Consider the following 22,732-nt stretch of genomic DNA (forward strand, 5'->3'; position numbering starts at 1 on the left):
TGTTTTAACCACTTAGGCCAACAGAGTGGTATATTCAAGAGTAATATTTATGAGTTTATCTCACCTTGATAATTTGAAAAAACTGTTCTTTGGACCACAACTTGTGGTAATTCAAAATGAAATTATTAAAGTTTTAAAGATTTGTCAAAAAATGGAAATGTAATACCAAACAGCAATAAGGTTAATAGCTTGTTTGATGTACCTTGTGTGACAAATAAGATTAAAATTTTTAGGCACATTAATTCTGAAATTTTACTTTTATTCAAGTAGCACTGCAGTTAATATAGTTTAGTACTTACAATGACCACCATCCATGGTTCCATAGTGATTCTGCAAAACAACAGAAAGTTGAGAAAAAAGAATATACTAAATGGCCAGCTAGAGTTTTGTAAAAATGACCAACAACAAAAAAGTATGATATAAATGTTGCATTCATACAAACCTTAACATGTCTCTGATGATCTCCTTTTTTTGTAGTCTTAGTTAGGGCATATTTAAGTAAATTATGTTTCTTCTAGAATACATATTCAATCATATCAACATTAGGAAATATACTCTGCAACCCTCTCCGTCCAGATAGATAAAGGGAAGCAGCTCTTAAAAATTACCTCCCCTTGCCCCAGCAACATGGTCACCAATAAACCAGATATTTAACACTTTCAGTTTGAGAAACGCCAACAAAAGGATGATTTGCTATTATTAGCATTGATGGGCAGTGGATTTTTAATAATACAGTCAAACCCACTTATCTCGACCTCGGTTATCTCGACAACCCGCTTATGTCGAGCGTTTTGGTCCGGTCCCGAAAAAATTCTTCTTTGTTATGCTATTTTTTACCCGCTTATCTCGACCTCTGTTAAGTCGATAACCCGGTTATGTCGGGCATAAGTTTCGGTCCGAAGTAACATGTGGACCCGCTTAATTCGACGAAATGCAACTTTTTAACGTCAATCTCACAGAAATTGTACAAGAAATAGTCAGCAAAAGCGATCGATTTTCAGGCACAATTTTGGTCCGTTACGGCAGTAGTCACATGTTTATTTCATATTCTTTCTATTTTTGGTTCGTAAGAGTAGCTTAATCGATTAGTTTATTATTATCCAGGGTCGGTTTGCTTTGCAATAAAATAACCTTTGTATTTGATATCCTGCCGGTAAGTTCAAAGAATTAGTTTACTGCTCGCTACCGGATGTGTTTATTCACCACCCGCGCATCTATTTATTTGCCATCTGGAATCATAATTGATACAAACTCGCATTGATGCCTGCGGGGTAAGTAGTCTACTCAACATTAACTTGCTTTAATAAATACTCTTTGTAACCCATGCTAGCGAAAGGAGTGTCATTTGCACTCACAGTCAATGTACATGTACATGTACATGTATTTTCAAAAACATTTATTGATCTTTATCTGCGAGATACTGTCATATATTAACCTGGATATAATACAATCTTGGTTATTTTGCACCTAACACCGCGTTATGCGTGAATGGCGGGTGCCTGAAAGCAATCGGTGGATGTTTCTCTCTCACTCTCTCGTTTGTGATTTTCTTTGATCCATTTTTCAATCTGATAACATATTCAAACCTCTGAGTACAACCAAACATGATTTGTTTTTCAATATTCACATCAACTATAAAAATGCGTCGTGTGTTATCTGACATAAGTGATGCACACTACAGTAATGGATGCATACGCTACATGTGATATAAGGAGTTCATAGATATATTTTTTCTTTAATAAATTACTTATGATGATAAAAAAGGAATAAATGATAACAACACCAGGTTAGTTCATTTCATTTTATTATCAATTAAGCATTTTGTTTATTTTATTGTAACATGCAGTGGGAGGGGATTCCAGTAAACACCAGCAAGAGACAGGAGTAATGCTCAAGGACATTTTTAAAATTACCGGTTTTTATGAACCCGGATATCTCGGGACCCGGTTATGTCGACGATTTTTTTACACCCCCGACGTAATCGAGATAACCGGGTTTGACTGTATGATCTGGTAAGTATTCTGTGAGAATCATGATTTGCTATAAACTTTCCTTTCTCTTTTGAATACAGTACTTGACCACATTAACATTAGGTGAAAAGGTGAATTGAGGAGGAAATGTAAGTGTTTTCAACTACCCATAATTTGAAAAAGGGCCAATTGGGGCCTTTCACTGAAAAAAATGGTCTAATGGTGTGATCATATATGGTCAAACTCATACTGAAATGAAATATCATTTACATAGCCGTTTTTTTTTTTATTTGCATGAAAAACAAACTAATATCCTTCTTTATTTTGGGGTCCTCCTCCTGGATACTTCTGACCATACTGTAACAGCATGGAGAATTCAAGTTCTATAATTCTATGCCCTTCCAACATCATTGCCATCTGTCTTTGCAATGTTTCCACAATGTGAAGTTGCCAAATCTTTTTGGGAATGTGTATCATCATATAGAGTAGAATGATATTATAGGATTATCCAATCAGAGCTAGCCTTCAAGTCTGGCTCCTCACCTTGTTAACTATGGAGAGAAGGCATGGAACCCACATCTAACTTCAGAAGATCCACAATAACCCTGGTCACTGGGATCGGGAATTTAGAAACATTGGAAGGTACTTTGCAGTTCTACCTCATGGCAAAGATTTTTATCACTAGGCAATCAAACAGGGTCTGAATTCTATGTAAGACAGATGGAGAAATTGTTCTGCATGAAGCAGTTGTCTTATCCTTAACAACGAATTAGCCATGACAATGAGAGTGCCTGAAATGCAACCAACCACTTGCCATTGACTGTCGTGAAGCAGGCCAAAAAGTTGACTCTCTACTTACCTGAAAAATAGGCATCTGTAAACACTGTCACTTCCAGCCTGGGGCCTTTCCACGGTATTTCCGCTGCTAACATAACCCAATCTTATTACTGGTGCAAAAAGTGGCACATTTTTTATCAAAATTGTAACCTTATCATCTCAACAACTAGAGATAGGATGCCACTGTGCCAGGAATGCTATTTACAAGAGGCACATATCAAAGTGGCACAGGCCAATAAAGTTCAATGCTGTAATGAGAAGGTAAATAAGCTTAAGTAGCTTAAACTGAAGTAGAAGTCATGACACAATCAACTATAATATATCAACAATCTGTCTGATGGGCTTGGATGAAGATGAAGATGAAGGCTGACACAGGTCAGAAACTCCATACCAAAATGGACAAAATGCTGGGAAGGCTCAAAATCTCACTTGTACCTGATTAATATCCAATCAAAACTGCATGGGAGGAAGGGAGGTTGTTGATGTCCTGAACAAGTTAAAACCTTATCAAATTTTCTGCAGAATATAGTTCTGATAATTGCTGTGGAGGAGGACATCCTGAAGTGGAAGACCATGCAATGAAGGCCAAAAGGACCTCTCAAACTGAATGGGAGGTTAAAGAAATGGTACACTGACTCAAAGCAAAGAAACCTTCGAGATATCAGGTGAACAGGAACATGACACTATGCATCAGCCAAATCAAGGTTATCATGTATTCACTGTACTGCACCCAATCTCCATTCTGAACAATGAAGCAGCAGTAAAATAACTTTATTTTTTAAAGTTGGCTTCTGGGACTAGAAAGAGTCTGGAGTAAACACCCAAACAATTTCAGCATCTGAATGATCTCCACCATCTGCTCTGACAGCAAAATTTTTATCTCCATCTGTAGAATGTCTGCCTTCACTGGACTGTTTGGGACATCCATTTTTGAAATGGGAGATTGAAAAGGCAGTAGCTGGACAAAGAAGATCAGCAACCCCTCTTTAATGACTTGTCGAACTCAATCTTTGTTTGGGACAAGGTTGGCCCAAGACTGTTGAAATTTACTTCACTGTGAAAGAACTGTTGCTGTTGAGACAAACATTGTCCTTTTGCTAACGAATGTTCCATCATGGGTTGTGATTTTGTCACTCTTTGATAGCAGCAGCAGAATTTTCAATGAAAGAAGTTTGTATACTTTGCCAGTGTGGACAAAATCTTTGTATATACCCAAAGCACCACAAATGGAGAATGATACTCAGAAGGTGGCAAGATGTTGTAAATGTCTTTGATTCCTTGAAACTGAAGTATGTTCCATAGTCATATAGGAACAAGTAGCAGCTTGATACAGCTTGCCACAAGGAAGAAATAATGCTGAGATAACACTGTCAGTGGTGTGAAGCCTGCCAATTGGTTAGGCCTCAGTCTATCAAAAATGGAACAACATCTAGACAAGTAAGTGTTGACCTGGGGCAGTCGGCTGGTATGGAATGTGTTGGACAGATAGACCAACAGGTCAGGTGCTCAGAAACCATATTCTGCTGATGCAGACTGAACTTTCAATCACCTAGCAGTTCCATAGCTGTGTCAGCCACATGGCTGGACAGATAGGTCAATGGCCAGGATGGCTGGTACAGATCTTGCAAGTTGTTGGCAGTGTCACATTGCAACCACATGCACACAGTCTTACAGGCACTAACACAAAGTGCAGGTGTAAGTGGGCTACCAAAGGTGTGTGTGAAATCTTCCCCTATTTTCTCTGATTGGTCTACAGATTGTCATGATAACAACCTGGAAGCAAACTCTCCAGATGCTAACATTTCACATGTAGCTTGTGGAATAAGGTGACACATCTGCAATTCTAGTTTTGTATGGGTAGGGTCCATTGTAACAGCAGCTGTGGTTTTAAATGTGGCATTACAGTGCTAACGGGAATCTATACTGGAGATTGGGGGAGTCATCCGTGCGTCTCCCATGATGCTTGCCACAATTTCTGAATGAGGGTAGACCCAAAACATTTGGATCCCATAACCTGGACTAATACAGATTCTCCCAGCTCCTGAGTTGTTTGCACAATACATTAGACCACAATCCCTTGGCCCATGTACTTCAGAAACTGCATAGATTAGAAGAAAAATATTTAGTCCATAAAATCTTCAACTACAATGAAGCGCTTATACTTCATGCATTATGAAGTCAGTTTCCTTTGAAATTACTGAAAGAGGGAGAGAGCAAAAAGCAATAAACATAAACAAATCAAGTGGAAATCATAAAGAGACAATACACTATAATGCAAATGAAGAAATGACAACAATTCAAATCCAAAAATACACAGGAGAATATAACTGACATGCATAATGGTCAATAAAAAAGCTGCTGGAAAATATTAATAAATTTACCCCAAATTATACAAATGATACACACAAACTTAGCAATGACACCAAAACTATCTAAAGCATGTAAGTTCTTTTGTGGATGACTTGAAAAACAAAAAAAATAACAATGGCTTCAGGAAGTACATAAAACTGTAACTGCTATTCTCGTACAAAAGACTAAACTGTTATACGTTTGGTAATGGGTGACCAACTGGGGGGATAGGCTGGGGTTGTGAGTGGGTTGGGGTGGACAGGTGAGGGCAAAGCAGGTCATCTGTAAGAGCAACTTCCCTTCATTGATATGATATATTGATAAAAAGACACATTTTGAGTTTATTTCCTTATGTTAACATGACTGGATAATGTATTTAATGGTGAAACTCTTCTCAGAAATAAGAACAGAGCTTGTTACATAGATAGAATCTATTCAGTGCCATAAGAAATATCAAATTGTGAGGAATCATGAATTTACAATTGGCTTCTCTATCCTGTACTTCATCAAAGTAAAACTTTGCCCAATATTCAACTGAAAGTCAAAAACTTATCATATATACTCACTTGTAAGTTGAGTAAAACTGCAAACAACAAAGATCCTGATCTGCAGTGGCATAATGCTTCTGCACATCAAGGACTATGTTGTTGATTTTACTGATTACTCCTAACCAAATGCACTAACCCAGATTTGCCAGCACATTATGCATTGTCAGATCTGGGTCTGTGGAGTTTGCAGTTATAAGCGTGTATGTATGATATTCAGACAACAGGTCAAATGTCAACTTTCATGTCACAGAGTATAATCAACACAAAAGTATGCTTAGTCCACAACATCAAGTTCTACAAAATCAAGCTGAAATGGATGATCTTGGTGGATGATCACAATAAGATAAACATTTTAAATTGTTATGAGCTACAAAAACATGCTAGTCATTTTTGTCTTAAATTGTTTTTTGTTGTTGAGGGAATGTAATAAAAAGTCTATTATTACAGCTAAAATAACCATGAGAAGCCATGACAGCTCAGATGATAAATTGTCAGATTCATTATCCAAGGGTGACAGGTTCAATTCCTGACCAGCCCAGTCCAGGACAGGTAACTCTGAGTGTCTTTAAGGAAGCCACTAAGCTTAAATTTTCTCAGTATCATTATAAACCAACCAACCACCACAGAACAAGATAACCATGCCTTCTTAATAGGAAACATTTAATATAATAATTTCTCTTTTATCTTCAATTATATCTTTAGCCTCAAAAAGGTCACTTGTCAACAAAGGACCAATCTGGGAATTCTTTGGGTGTCCTACACTGAAATATTTCACAGTGTATATTAAATATTCTTACTGATATTCCATATAATTTGTAGTGTTTGCGACTGGATGGTCCATTCGTAAATGTTGCCAGATCAAGCCCCTGTACAGGGAAGTCCACATATGTACTAATTTTCTGTCTCCATGGTCCATCATAAACAAATCTGTTAACATAAAGCATTGTTAATAAAATATTTGTTTATGTTGCAATTTATTTAGATTTAGGATGTTTCATTATCCGAGTATGAAATCCTATTACTGTAGACAAGTTTGATTTACAATGATAATAAATTAATAAAAGCAGGAAAAAGCAGGATTTTCAGTTCCTAACTGAAAGTGTTTCTAATATGTTTATGGGATAATACTAGGCTAATGATTCTGTCTTAGTTTGTTACAATGCGTGTAAAGTAAAAACAAAATTTCTGGAAGAGCAAAGTATTACGAGTGCTGAATTTGTTGCTGGTGTTTGGATTAACTTTTGTTTGGTTCTGGACACAGAATGAAATATTGTTTGTTTATAGACAATAATTACTACTCACAATACCATCCAAAAATTAACAAAAATATAATAATTTCTACATTAGCTTCCCTATAAATGGTAAGCTACCTAATTACCTATTCAAACCAATCAGAAGAATCCTGGGTAATTTCCAGATGTCTATTTTCTTGATGGAATCTCGTTCCACTTTACACTGTGGACAGCGCCATCTGCTACTACCACTCATTTTCTCCTCCAGAAGAAACTTTTTAAGGCAGTCCTGTACAATACAGATTGGAATCATGTTCTTATAATTATATTTGAGAAATTTTGTATAAAAAATACACATTTTGTCTACATCCAACAGCAGGGTTCATACAGAATTCTGAATGATAAATTCAAAGACTTTTCCCAAACTTTCAAAGACCACAAACGTAGATTTCTGAGACCTATTTTCGCAAACATTTTGTATACAAGTTATGTTATATGAGAAAACAATGAATGCAAAATTCTAAAATATTGTTTAATGATGAAATGAAACTGAACTGGTCATCAAAAGAAAGAAACCAGGAAAACTCAGCTACGTCTGAATCTAACAACCTTGGACAATTTTATTTGTGATTATGGAAAGAAATTAAAATGTTTGGGTTTATTTCAATTCTGAAAGACTTTTAAAGACCTCAGAGTAATCTGCTCAATTTTCCCAAACTTTCAAGGCCTTGAAAATGCCACCTCATTTTCCCCAAACTGTCAAAGACCTTCAAAGACCATATGAACCCTGAACAGCAGGAATCTGATAAATTTGTAATCAGGTTAAAAATTATAGAAAACACAAAATGAAGAAGTAGCAAGTCTTTCCATAAGAACAATTAACACAATAAAAATAAAAGTCAGCAAGAAATGGAATGGATGAGAAGTACAAAAGAAGACCACAACATTCCTTAGTTCTAAAGACTGAATTTTATCTCTAATTCTCTCAAAGTATTGGCTGGTAATTCAACATGCATTTTCAGTAGTTTTCAAATGGTGCTCTGATTTCTTTCATCTTAACTGTTATCCAACAGCTAACTTCTTAAAGAATACCCAATACAACGTCAAAGTTAAAAAAAGTTTTAAAATGGTAAACCTCCCCAGTGATATATATTACATTTGTTGTGCAGAATCTCAGCTGTATTCAAGTCCTGATCTATCCATCTGTATCAGACTTGAGTACACTTTTAAAGAAAACTTAAACACAAAACTTTAACCTTGCTGCTGCTATTGCTGTCACCACTAGCCAAGACAAGAAGATCTACTTGTACAAAAAAATCTGATGCATCATTTTAACAGCAATTGTTCATATAGTTTCAAAATAAAACAGCGCAATCTAAGTTTATTAATGACAATCTGATGCACGTTTCCATAAATCCACTCTTCTCTAATACTGCTTTTCCCTCCTCAACCCAATATATTTGGAAGTTTTACATGACAACTTTCAGAAGGTATATACATGGAGAGAGCACCTGGAGTTGGTGGGTATTGGCAAAGACAGGTACATACCTGGTGAGAACACCTGGAGTTGGTGGGTATTGGTAAAGACAGGTACATACCTGGAGAGAACACCTGGAGTTGGTGGGTATTGGTAAAGACAGGTATATACCTGGAGAGAACACCTGGAGTTGGTGGGTATTAGTAAAGACAGGTACATACCTGGAGAGTACACCTGGAGTTGGTGGGTATTGGCAAAGACAGGTACATGAAGGCCTGGAATGTGACAGACTTTTTCTTACAAGTAAGGCACATCAAGGTTGACTTCAGCTGGCCCTACATAAAAGAAAGAAGTTTTTTGAAGTTTTTTGTATTGCTTATTTGAGGACAGCAATACAATTTCAAACCATGTCAAACTTGTGTAGCCTTTTGTACCAGGAAGCTAGTCAGTGTTCTACCATCTCTCAAAGGAAATAAGTGTATTCCAACAGAAGATTCTGTTTAATATAAATAAGACAGTGATAAAATATTCATGCCTGACTACAGCATAAACATTTCAAAATGAAACTAAAAAGAAATATAATTATATGTGAAAAATAAAACTAACAATAAGTAATGAGGACAACACCTGGAACAAAATGATTTTATCTTGAAAAAGCTTTAACATTGAGTTTGATTTAAAGCACTTTAACAATGAGCTTCATTTAGAACTACTTTAATATGGAGTTCAAATCTAAAATAACTTAAAACAGATAAATCTAATTCACCTTAACACTGAGCTTAATGTCAATAAATGTTAGCACTGACCTTTTTCTCAAAATCACTGATTTTAATCTAAAATTAACACTGAGCTTACTCAGAAAAATAACTTCAACAAAGATTTTAAAATTGATCATGATCTAAAAAAACATTATCATTGAACATAATCTTAAAAGAAAGTTCTAACATTGAGCCTAATCAAAGAAAAACATTGAGCTGAATCAAAAGCTTAATCTCAGTAAACTTTGAGCTTATTCTAGAAACTCTGACATTGAGTGTACTCTTTAAAAAACTTTAACACTGAGCCTAAATCTAAAGCAACTTAAAAATGTAGGTAAATATAGACAATTTTAACAATCAGCTCTAAAATGCCAAGGCTGGCTAGACAAAAAATGTGTGTGACGTGTGATCTGGATTTTTAACATAGCTTTAACAATTTTTCAGTCATATCACTACGATGTCTGCAGTGTGGCAGTTTATAGTGATGTCTAGCACTGGGGCATCATGTCGCAGACATGTAACATGATGTCCCACCCAGTCACATTATCCTGACACCAGGCCAACCAGTCCTAACACTAACCTCTTAATGCTGAGCACCAAGCAAGGCAGCTGTTAGTAGTATTTTTGTAAGTCTTTGGTATGACTCGGCCGGGGATCATACCCATGACTGCCCGCATCCGAGACAAACGCTCTAACCACTAGGCCACCAGAGTGGTATGACAAAAAATGTGCTACTGTGAATTCAATTCATGCCTGTGTGTATCAATTATAATGGCTTAAAAAAAATTAACACTGTCAATGGCACTTTAATGGAATGGGAAAAGATCCCAGTGTTTCAACAGTTGTTGTTGTTGTTGTTGTTGTAGGGTTCAATGCCATTATTCAGCACAAGACAGGCTATACATGGTGGCCAGTATTAATGGTGTAGGAAGAACCTGGGAAAACCCCATACAGAACCACTGACCCACGAGAAGCATTTTTCAAAAGAATGGCCAATGTATATTTTCTTATTAAATTTGTAAGCTTTAGCAATGATACAATTCATGAAAACTGACAGCAAAATTATACTTATAAAATTAAAGTAGAATTTCAAACAACCCAAATTAAATTTATAATCAGAAATTTTCTTGGAACTTGGCTGTCCCAACACAGTGCATAAAAATCATTTTTTTAAAAATACAAATTGATTTTCTGAGAGTATTTACCCAGTTAAAATAACATTAGGAAAATAAACTCTGCTACCTCCTGACTCCAGTTTTCCTGACAAGACAAAAATTAGTCTTTTTCTATGTAAACACCATACAAAGGGAAGAAAACTCTTACCCATTACCTTCTCTTGACCACCACTATGTAGTTGTATTAGTGGGGTTTTACTGTAACATGATCAGGTAAGTATTCTTTAAGAAACAATTTTTTTAAATTGCTTTTTCCTTTGAATACATTCTCAGATCTCTGTTCCTCCAACTTTCTTTAAACTTCCAGAATAACTGCAAGTCAATTGTGAGGCCTCTCTGCTTGTAAAGAGCGACCTACTCAGCCTGAGCAAAAGTTGTAACTGAAGCAGTCATGGGAGTTGGTGTCAATCCCTATATCAACGGGAGATCACTCTTAACCACCACCAATGTTAAAAGATAACGTTTAGGTACTTAGCTAAAATTCTGGAGCCTGGGAGGGTTGGATTTGCAAGGCAGTATTAGTTCTCTGAAGATATTATGATTGGGTAACATATTTGAAGGAAGATGAAATGCTGAGCATCCTACCTCTGCCATAGGCACCAGTCTCCTAACTTGAGAGAAGCAGAATTGACAGTCACATTGACAACAACACCCAGTCATGAAGAAGATTGCTGAACTCATCACACCAATAAATATTATGGGAAAATCAAGTGAAAGCAATAAACTACTTCTTGTAAGAGTTTATTTGATGTCAACTGGGTCTTGCTGTCATCTGTGTGTCAGTCACCGAAATCACCTGATTCAAATCTTGTCTCTATCAACCTAAATCCCAGAGATAAAAGCTTGAGGAGGTTGACTTCTAATATGTTTGGCATGGAAACATTATATTTGAAAGTGTGACTCACAGATATCACTCTAATTTCATTAGATAATATTGTCATGAGGCAGTTCTGATCTTTTGTGACTACAACCCACTTCAGCCACAATGACAGGGCTTGAGGAGTGATATCCTCTTTCTTGGCCTTCATCAACAGAAAGAGTCTGTTTCTTGTTCTGCAACTTTTCTCTATGTGCTTAAAGTAATGCTTTCGGCAACAGATAGAATCTTGCATGTTGGCTTCTCTCGATATATCTAGTATAAAAAAGAGAATAAATGATGGCTCTCTGGTTGTCTGCAGATGGCAGGCTATTCTGGGTTACAAAATCTAGTTGGACCATAAGAATCATCTGACCATCATCCAATTTGAACTGGAGATATTTCAGGTCCATTAGGGTATGTAACTTGCTCACCCTGTATGCTGAATAAAGGTTCAAATTGATCTAAACTGAACCATGTCAAAGCCCACTGTGGATTCCAGTCTGGAAACAGGAAGAGGGATTTTGGTCTATTCATTCAAGTCAGAATTGCCCAGGAGGAGATCTTTATTATGGCCAATATCCCTCTGCCATGATGCCTGAAAGAGTCAGAAATCATGGAGTGGTAGCCTTTGATAGCAACAGGACTAATTTTTGTCTCCTCAAATGGCCATAGATAAAAGATAAGGCATCTGTGGAACTGAGGAACTCAATGGGAAGATGTGGACTTTGGACATGTCCCTGAATACATGCCACTTTCCCGTGTAGATTGCCTTCTAGCTCACAAAGTACTCTCCACAATCAAAGGCTGAAAACCCTTCCTTCAAAAAGCTCTCCTGACAAAAGCCTGGCATGAAAGTGGACCTGGACCAGACAAGTATGAAATACTTGTGATTGCAGCCATCTGAGTGTAAACACAGGCCCCAAACCCCTCCCAACTGATAGTGCCTCCACTGCCTAGGCTACTGGTTCCAATATCAGGATGAAAAAGATGGGCAGTTTATGACTCCACTTTATCCCAAATACTACTTCGGTTGTGATCCCAATTTTATGGTTGAGTTGACCGGAAAAGACCACTGGACTAGCAGGACCATCTGCATGTGGTGCATGAAAAGGCTTTGAGTGAACGGCAGTTGCTAGGAGGTTTGGTGAAAGAGAATCCTTTTCTCTTATTCCCTTTATTAAACTACCTCCAAAATTAAGGAGGCTGCTGTCTTCCGACATTTAATTGAGGTCAAAACTATTGCTATTGCTGTGCATTAATTGGTCTCTTATCTCTTTGCTGATGATCGCCTCTCCTTGGTAGTTAGGTCTGATTTGGCCTGAATGTCTGAACTGTGGGCATGGCAAGGAGGAGTGGTAGTTCCTGTGATGACTGACCTTTAACCTCCACTGTCTTACTGAAAAATAATAACAGTGACCTAAAGTGTTTTATCTCACCAAATATATGTTGGCCAAGGCCAACAAAGCATTAACAATAGAATGGCATGATCACTTTACACTTTTGGCTAGTGATATGAGGTCCAACACTGACGATGCTACTACAATATTATGAATGAGTTTTGATGCGGCATGGAAAACACTCATGTGCACCTTGTAGAACAGCTGGTTAGTCATATTCACTAACACAATGTTCTTATCTAGTGTAAAAAATTTGGTGGAAAAGCATCTGTGTTCTATTCCTGCATAACAAAATGATCACAGGTAGTTGACTTTCAGAAGAAAAAAAATCTAGAATTTTCCAGGTCACAGATTTTATCTAACTGACAGTCTGAAATTAAACTTTCTTTGCCAACTGCAGACAGAAGGAGAGATGTTCTTCCTCATCTTCCAAATCTAGTGAGACCCTGACCTTATACAGCTGGCATTGGAAGGCATTCAGAACACAATGTATGTGCATGTCATTCTCACTCAGGTCTAAGTCCATATCTGTGTAAAACATCCTTGATGGCATTGCCATCATCCCTAAACTTATCACTGTACTGCTCCAAAACATAAGCCATAAATAAATGACTCATGCATTGAGTTGGCTGAGAAAGTTTGTTGGTATGGACAGCCAACGAGTATGATGGACAGCTGGCTGGAAAGTTGGCTCAATTGATGGCTGGCTGGTATGCACACATCACTGGGCAGTTGGATGAATGACCAGTTTATGAATCACCCATGCAGAAGGTGTGGCTCAAATATTCTGATCCTCATTTGGTTCTACATACATTGGCACTCTCAGCTGATATGTGGCATGACTCATCAAAGTGATGGATCTCTGGTTAACAGGCAACAGATATGGCTGGACTAGCTGGTAAGCAGTAAAAATGAATTTTAAAGACCAACTAAAAAACCCATGTGCCCTGACTTACAGGCCCAAAGACCATGCTTGGACATGCATGGAACTTATGCTCAATGGCTTGTCTGGAACACTCTCTCATAAGCTCCAAATTATTCATGGTGGTGTGTAATGTATATGCAAACAATTTAAGGACATCAACTATGCAGCCCCTTGGTTTTTCAATCCTGCCAATAAAATCATTGCAGTGGACATCATACATCTAATTCTGGATGGAGATGAGGGCATGCTGACTTCCTCCACTATGCTAACAATCAATGCCATCTTCTGGTGAAGGCTCGAAATATCACAACATTCTGAACAACATTCATACATTTCTCCCTGCTTTTGATACTTTTACACAAGACTGTCACGTCTGCTAAGCCTAGGTATTAAGACATGTGTAATTGACACAGCCATGTGTTTGATGTCTAAACATTGCCGCGGGCTAGAGTTAATCTCTTATGCAAGGTTACCATGACCCACCAGAGAGCGGAATCTTGAATCGACACAGGCGATAGATCATGCCAACTGGACAAAGGCTTACCATATATGTTAAAGGTTTGTTCAGAGATCAGAAGAAACCTGCGGTGGTGGAATGGGGTATGTTCTCACCTATCCCCACGTGGACAGAGAGTGAGAAGGACACTGTCCGCTAAGTTTGATTGGATCAGTTCACAGTGATATCCAATGGGAATTGAGATAGAGGGTAAGATTACAATTTTAATCCGAATTATAATGCGCAAGCAAAAGGTCAGTAGTTCTCCTGGGAAGATTGCTGGGCAAATAGGATTACTTGTAATTTGGAGGTAAAACTTAGAAACAAATTCTAAGGAAAGACAAAGCTTCAAAAAGGTCAGTACGTTATTTGCTCGATATTTGCAGAATATTACGGCATTGTAATTGTAATTATGTGTAGTACGTATACTTAATTACTAGTATCATTTAGTACGTAGAATTACCTTTGTAGTGTTTCATTTACATGCATATTTGAGAAATGGGCTTGAGCATTATGGAAAGAATTATGTAGATTGTTAGCTTGTGGTCAGAATTAATTTTTTAAATCACTATTAGGTTACTTCATAGTAAACTAATGCATTTATTCCTGTGCTATGTTAGAATTTACACATGCTTCAATTGTGAATTTGGAAAATGGCTGAAGTGTGTAAGATTAGTTACTGTGGATATATGGATATATCAGACCATGGATATTTGAATATTTGTGTACTTTGTATCAGTTGTAATGTAAAGAAATGCGTTTGTTGTGATATTGTTTAGGATAAATGGGATTAGGAATATGTACTGATGTGATGCAATTTATTGATGTATGTATGAGAAGTAATTAATACCGTGCTTTTATTATGATGTTTTACCATACAAGAACGTATGAGTATTTCGATGGGAATGAATGCGTGACTGAAGAAATTTAATAGCCGTTATCTGATGATAGGCTGGGTGTAGTGTGAGATGACAGGGCTAAGGAAAAATATTGTACCATTATTGTGTTTTCACAGGACACATCTGAAGGGACAGAACTTCTGGTTCAGTTGAGTCGTCAGCCTCCAAGAGACAGAAGTGAGACTAGCAGAGCAGTTGGAGTGCACCAAAGTCTAGTGGGTGGAGAGAGTCGAAGAGAAGGAGGAAAAGGAGTCGTGGAGGAGAAGGAATTTGGAGAAAGTCTGGAGGAAGAGCTGAAGGAATTGGGAGAGAGAAGAATACACAGATGAGTAGAATACAAGGACAGGTGGAAATCTATTTCACACTACTAATCAAGTGATGCATTAGGCTATTACAGGGTCAAGCAGAAGGAAATTTTAATCATTTGACTACTAAATTGTTATTAAATTGTTATTCGTTGAATTTCTCTTTTTTGTATATACAATCATTTAATCATCGGCATTGCTGACTGGGAGCTCAAATTTAACTTCCAACCAAAATCGAACCTGGGTGGGACTTCTATAATAATTTATAAAAATTTCACTCTCTAATATACTGAATTTCTGGATAGTCAGCTTGAATTCATGAAAATAATCAAAGGATTTCAGGTGATCTTCAGAACTATTCTAATAGTAATGTAGTGAATGGTTAAAACATTGTGGGGATCAAGGGGATGTAACAGGTAAGAGTCTACTTCCCTTTGCTTATATGGTAAATACAATGAAAAATTTTTCATTTCTTCAGAAGCACTGAATTAAGGAGGTAGTGGACTTTACATTCCTAATGTTAATGTTATCGCATAATATATTTAAAGGTGAAAGTAACCTATATTCAAACTTGACCAAGGTTTGATCGATGGATAAGTGGGTGGACAAAATTAATAAATATACCCTACCAATGTGGCAAAACATAAAAATGCTGCATTAAAACAAAATTTGTTTTGAAATTAACCGTTATTCATTGAGCAGAAATTTAAAAAAATAGTTTACCTGAAACAGCTCCACTATGATAGATTCATTCATCAGTTTGTGATTTTTCCAGGAGAGCTCTGCAGCTACATTATCAGGTAAATTTTCAGTGTTCAATTCAGGAATATTTGGACGCTTCTTCACCTAACGAAAAGAATTTTGAAATTGAGACATAAAAAGGTGGCAAACATCAATTCTATTGTCAAATTAACTAATTTCAGTTCAGTACTCTTTTGTTAGGAACAGCATGATATACCTCTCTCAAGCACTACTTCCAGCTAGTGATATTGAGGTGGTTTAAATCTTTATGTGCAATATTATATTGCCTGACATACAGTGTGCACCTAAATATAAAATACAAACAAACTGCCAAATTGAAGTCAGATTTAGTTTCAAAATTTAAGAATAAATTCTGTCAAATAATGAGCCAATGCCTAATGCTACATTTCCATACTTATATTTATTTTCCCTTACAGCCTGGGGTTTGTAATTCATGTTTACCGTCCTTGGTGAAAAACATGATAACTGAACAGTATACAGTGTACGTTTATTTTAATCTACAGGTAACCAAAATTTCATGCCGACTGCAATGCAGCAACCCTAGCCTGCAAGATAATTACATGCATGAACTTGATGTCAATTTATGAGCCACTGTCTCTTCAGCCATGTTTGACAAAAATGGGGCCACACTGAAGACAAAAATTGGCAAGTTGGTGTTATCATAACAGGTCAACCTCGTAATTAAATGTCACATGATTTACATGTCTATTTTAGTGTTATTTACAACAAAAACCAAATAAATAACCATTTTTACTTTAGGATTCTCCTCACTGATACCTCTCACCATACTTCACAATTTTATCCATCCTCCAGCACTATTCGCTAGTCTTTGCAAAGTTTCAGCTTTCAAATGATTCTTCAGAGTGTCATAATATTTTTTTCCCACCATTTCTTTGTCAAATGTTTCATTTTCTGTTTGATAGGTGACTCAAGTTTTTGAGGATTTTACCTGCCTGTTCACTAGGGACATCATATCTGTGGTAATATTTATCATGACCATCATAATGGGTTAAAGAAATCAGTTGTCGATCATCCCATATGTACCACTAAGTGATACTTTGCTGCATTTACCAAAGATAAATGCTGGAAGCATGATATTTTAAGAATCAGAGACTACACATTATTATTAGTTAAAAATTTAAATAAAACAGGAGGGGAATTTACCTCACTATATTACTTGAACTTATTTCATATTTCTTCATTGTGATTACTAAAATCTGGTCCCATGCTGAGCCAATTTTTAACCCCTCAACCAATAAATATTATGGGATATACTAAGAATATGATTATTTCCAGACAATCCCAAGGTTTGTTTGCTATATACAGGATGAGGCAAATGAGAAAAACAGATTGTCTGAATATAGTGATCTGTGCAAATGAAACAGATCACTTGATGAATTTTATTCACTGAGATAAAGAGAATCATTGAAATATTTAAACATTTAACAATTGATTAATGCATCTATTATTATATTAAAGGTAAAAAAATGCACGTTGTTGAATGTTTTTGGCACCAATGCATTAAATCTCATTTTGTGCAGGACTTGGTCTCATTTTTACACAAATCCCACAAGAACATATACTCGCTGAAACAATGAATTCGAGAAACCAATTTTCTTTGTGAAACTTCCTTCTTCAATAATATCAAATTGATTGTATTATCTTAGGAGTACAACCATAATACCTTCAGAATTATGATCAGGTAACATTATCTGAAGAAAGAAGTTTTATACTGACCTTGAATCTGGAATACCGGTAAGGTGTTCAATACCAGTTATTTAATAACATACTGATAAATGGTTCAGAAGCCAAAGAAAATCAGAAAGGCTTTTACATGAAGAAGGGAGGTCAAAAGCTTTAAGGAGTGATGAAGCATATGTGGGGTGTGTGTCAAAAATCAATAAATAAGAAAAGTGTGAATACATGCTACTGTAATGCAGCTGTAGTAGTACATTGATATGTTTATAATATAGGAATTATTCATGGTTTGCTGTGTGCAAACATCTGTTGGTATACTGAAGCATGATGGAAGCCTCTGAACCCAAGGACATAGCCCACGGATTAAAACGAATTCAAAGTCTTTCTCATATGATCAAACAAACATATACTGATAGTCAGCTGTGCATGAATGTAATCTTAGCTAGTATTTGAAAAATGAACAAAAATAAAATCTGGGTATTCCCAAACTGTTCACATCAGAATCAGATAAATCTAAAATATACTTTGTTCTGGACAAGTAATAGATACATTACTTTTGCTTAATTTCAATGACTGCTTCACACAGTCCTGTAAATCTGCTTACAAGGCAGCCTGTTTGATGACTTTTGGTAATATACAGTAATGCTGGATTAAATGATGCATTCATCTTTACCTACTGTAATTTGCACTCAAGGGAGTCTGTCCTGAATTCACAATAAGTAAAATAAAAACTATACTCATACCACATGCAAATTTCCCATATATCAATACAGCTTCCAGTTTTACATCATAAAAGCACACATGATGAACTAGCCAAAAATGGACTCATCATAACTGCAAACAGACTCAACCCTGCTCTGCAGGTATATTATGTGTATTATGTGACTGCAAATCTACATACTTATGTGGAGGTGCACTTGACAGCTATAAAGACGTTTTTTGTTCTTATACCTTGTTGAGCCCTTCATGAAGGCCATCTAGGAGGAAGGTCAGAAACTCCTGTGAATCCTGCTGCTCATACCCAGCAAACATTGGCTGGTACTTCCCAACTATAATCTACTCAAGAGAAAATAAAAATTTTGTATGATAACCATGAAATACTTCTAAGATAATATTGCTAATAAAATAAACAGTTATTCCCAATAATAATAATAATAATAACAATACGTAAACAAATGTAAAGTGACTATTCCAAAGAAAATCATCTCTGTGACACTGAGAAAAAAATATTTCATCTATCAAAACCAAATTCCACTGTATTCACATTTTTTTTTGTGGTACTTTGTTCATGCCTTTGGTACTATTAACTTTACCTGCAAGGAAAAGGAATTCATGTAATTTCATCTCCCTGAAAAGTTTTCACCTTTGGATTTTGCAGAAACTCCTTGAGAAGACTGAAATAATGCAGTATGTATAACACAAGTCACTAATCCATGATACACACTGGAAATGGGTGGCGAAGAGCTTCAATTCAAATTTTTTCTAACTCTGTAAATCACTCTTTGCTACAACCTAGCTCTAAAAGTTTTGTAAATTTCCTGAAATATGAATGAGAATTCTACAAGAAAAACATGTGAGTACTTCAAACTGACCTGGCAACTGCTTGTCAACAAACACTTAGCTCTTTCCTCGTACTCTGACTCTGTTTTTTTAAAAAACTTTAAACCACATAACTGTAGCTTATGTGTAAATCTGAATATATAAAACTTTTCCTGCTTTCGAAGCTTTAATTACTTTTCCATTGTTTCTGACCATGCTATTTAATTTGCCTGCCTGGCCTACAAGTTCTACTACTTATGGTCACGTTTCAACATCAAATTACTGACTTAAACAAAACAAGATGTTGCCAAGCAATAAAGTGAAACTAGAACTAACTCCAAGGCTCACCAAAGATGGACAAAGGTATCTAAAGCTAATATACTGAATAAAACTTTTATTTGAGATTTTGGACAAATACAAACCTTGAAATCTCGAGGAGTGATACACCTGTACTGGCCAGACCACAGTGCCTTGATCACCACAGCGAAGTCCAGCACTACTTCCACTTGATTGCCAACATCCCTGTAATATGAAACAGTGAAGCCTTGAATATGTAACTTAAGTTAATAGTTTAACATGAGTATTCTAACACATGGATTGAGGAAACATGGTCTATCAAGGTTCACATGTAAGACTTTTAGTAACACTGGAGCCAAAGTTTTGATTAAATACTGCCACATGTGCAGTAGCCATAAATGTATAACTTCTGAAAACTTTTTTAAAAGATGGATATTGTGGATGCTGCTGCTGCTGCCATAACTATATCAAAACAATCTCAGGCAAGACAAAAATATATTTCATACCTATATGTCATACATCTGCCTTACCTGACTAAAGACAGGTAAATACTACCTTGAGTATGAAGAGAGCTGAAACTAAAATGTTGGTCTCTAAAATAATACAACAGACCTAAATGAGCCTGAGATCATAGTACTGGTAGATATCTGCCTAACAGCCAAACGGAAATCTTCAAGAACTTAGGCAAGAAATTTGAGTTAGCAAGATGCTTTCAGTAGAAATTTCTTCTAATTCTTTTGAATGCATATATTATGAAAACAATCATTTCTTGGTTTCTTAATCTGTTTGTATTTCATCCATATCTGATGTGTTTTGTATGATAATGAAATGCCTGTATGCCAGGACTCATCAAATTTGGTGGAACCCGTAAAGTATTTTTTGAAATAAAGTTCTTTAAAAACTTGTCTTTTTATTACAGCAGAAACCATACTGAAATGCACATTGGCATCATTTGTAAAAACTGTAGCGCTTTCATGCAAGGGTGCCTTTTATAAAATTTGGTCAAATTCTGTTGAGCAATTTTTGATAAGCGAATTTGAAGGTTTTTCTGAAATAATGGTGGCTGTATAGGATGATGGATTAGCATTATCTGTAAAATTTGAATGTCTTTCTGCCAGGATGCTTTCCGTCAAATGACAGACACATGCCTGTACCATAAGCTCACTTGGCCTTTTGGCTAGGTAAGTAATGACTGACTCTTTAATTCAAGTAGTTTTTTATTCATTTTTGAAGGGCATACAATTTCACATTTTTGTAATTGTGATATAAAAAAAATATTACTATTTGTCTGACTGAAAACCTAAAACTATAATAGTGAATCAACATAAATATCTCCATCTTAGTTAACATCAGGGAAAACATTTTTCTGAGTTAAATACGTTTCCTCGATAAAATTTACTTGATCATAAATACCTTAAAGTACAACCACCATCTCATATATTCCTACCTTCCAGAATAAAATTTTAAGCAATGAAATTTAACATGTATCTGTCCACAGAGATTACAGTCAAACTGTGATCTCCCGTTGATATAGGGATTTGTGCCAAACCCCACTGGTACATCAGTTACTACTAAATATGAATGCATGCTCTCTAAGAAGAATGCAACTGTTGGGAGACTGAGAGGGTGTATCCATTTTATGACTTGGTAAGTATTATCAAAGAAACATATTTAATCCAACTGGTTTCTTCTTCAAATATATTACCAATCATAACACCATAGGAGAATAGATGAGGTGGAATGAGTTATTTCCCCTTATCCCAGTGAGAGACCATCTCTGGTTCCCCATATATATGTGAGGCAGCTTCTAAATCTTTGATATATCCATATGACAAGACAGATTTTGGGAGAAAGAAAAAGGATTTTCTCATGCAAACCCAGCCACCAATAAAATGCTGCCAAATGACCCTGGAAAGACGCCCACCGAGTTGCTGCTATTGGTCCCACCTATTCTAAGTGAGCCTTTTTGGATGATCTCAGAGATGGAAACTAGAAAAATTTAACTCTGACCATAGCCTGTATAATATCAGCTAAGGAACAGTAATATGCAATACTTATCAAGGAATACCCTAACTGTAAGAGTAAAAATGCTTAACAACTTCATTTAATGTTGGGTTAATTACTTGTATGGAGAATGAATAAACCATCTTATCCAGTTGTTGCTGTTGTATTGAGTTTAATGCCATTTTCAGCAAGATTGTTGAAACATGGAGGCCAGTATAAGCAGCAGAGGAAGAACCCAGGAAAATTCTGGGAATAACCAATGACCCATAAGAAGCTATTAAGCTTTCTCACATACCCACATCTTATCCAGGATAATAGAGCCTTAGCTAAGATACCAACCTTTGCTTCTAACCAAAGTAATTAGCCAATGAGATCTCCCACTCCAAATTGGCTCATTCTTTTTACATATCACTTCAAAGCCCTCAATGGATCCTGAAGATGACTATGGGTTGAAGCATTCAGGAAGTAAGAAGGTTTCAATACAAAAGACTGACTGCCAATGAGTGGAAGCCTGTTCTCGGCAATGAAAGCAGGTGGCCATCATGAGTAATACTGACACATCCCACTAGAACTGTAATTAGTTTATGTCAACTGACAAAGCACACATTTCACTGATCCTGCCTGCTGTAGCTAGGAAAAGTGGGAAGTAGGTTTTATATGTGAGGTAAACCAACGATGCTTTCATGAGCGGTTCAAACAGTACCTTATTCAACCATGTCAGAACACACAATTTGATTCCACTTTGGGCTCAGAGCCAGTGCCTTCACCTGTTACAAATCCAAATTGTCTAGAAGATACAATGAAGGCTGATTCGGTGTTATCAACAATCTCTACTAACTTTTTCTGAAGATGATTGTTTGTTTTTCTCACTGCAGGACATTTTCCTTGAATGGGACTTTTGTGATATCTGTAACTGAAGGGACATTGGACAATTCAGAAGTGGTGTTGAATGTGATATGGTAGTCTTCTGAAATGGCTTACTGGGTCCAAAGATTATCGTGGCAAACTCTTTCCAATTTGATAGAAAAGAAGTGAAGTCTTCCTCCTGCCTGGGTAGTTGACAAGGGTGGTATGAGAATGGTGTCATATTTTGTCTGGAAGGAGATTATTGTGGAAAGAAACTGGGGCCAAAATGATTCCCCATTTGTAGACTGGCTCCCTTTCTGATGTGTCTTAGAGGTTAAAATATCAATCCTGAAACTCTG

General features: G+C 36.3%; 1 protein-coding gene across 1 annotated transcript in view; it reads right to left on the bottom strand.

Moving 5' to 3' along the window:
• The window catches only part of LOC149793244 (ubiquitin carboxyl-terminal hydrolase 8-like), a 116,930-nt gene that overhangs the window by 9,807 nt on the left and 84,391 nt on the right, over positions 1–22,732 (bottom strand). The window contains exons 17-23 of the mRNA XM_089967207.1: positions 19,649–19,748; positions 18,639–18,743; positions 15,951–16,073; positions 8,635–8,748; positions 7,083–7,225; positions 6,502–6,631; positions 300–330 (exon numbers count right to left, since the gene is read on the bottom strand). Coding sequence (XP_089823333.1) covers positions 300–330; positions 6,502–6,631; positions 7,083–7,225; positions 8,635–8,748; positions 15,951–16,073; positions 18,639–18,743; positions 19,649–19,748 — 746 coding nt within the window. The remainder of the gene's footprint in view (positions 1–299; positions 331–6,501; positions 6,632–7,082; positions 7,226–8,634; positions 8,749–15,950; positions 16,074–18,638; positions 18,744–19,648; positions 19,749–22,732) is intronic.

Source organism: Sinohyriopsis cumingii, chromosome 8, assembly GCF_028554795.1.
Source record: "Sinohyriopsis cumingii isolate HCF-2022 chromosome 8, ASM2855479v2, whole genome shotgun sequence".
NCBI lineage: Eukaryota > Metazoa > Mollusca > Bivalvia > Unionida > Unionidae > Sinohyriopsis > Sinohyriopsis cumingii.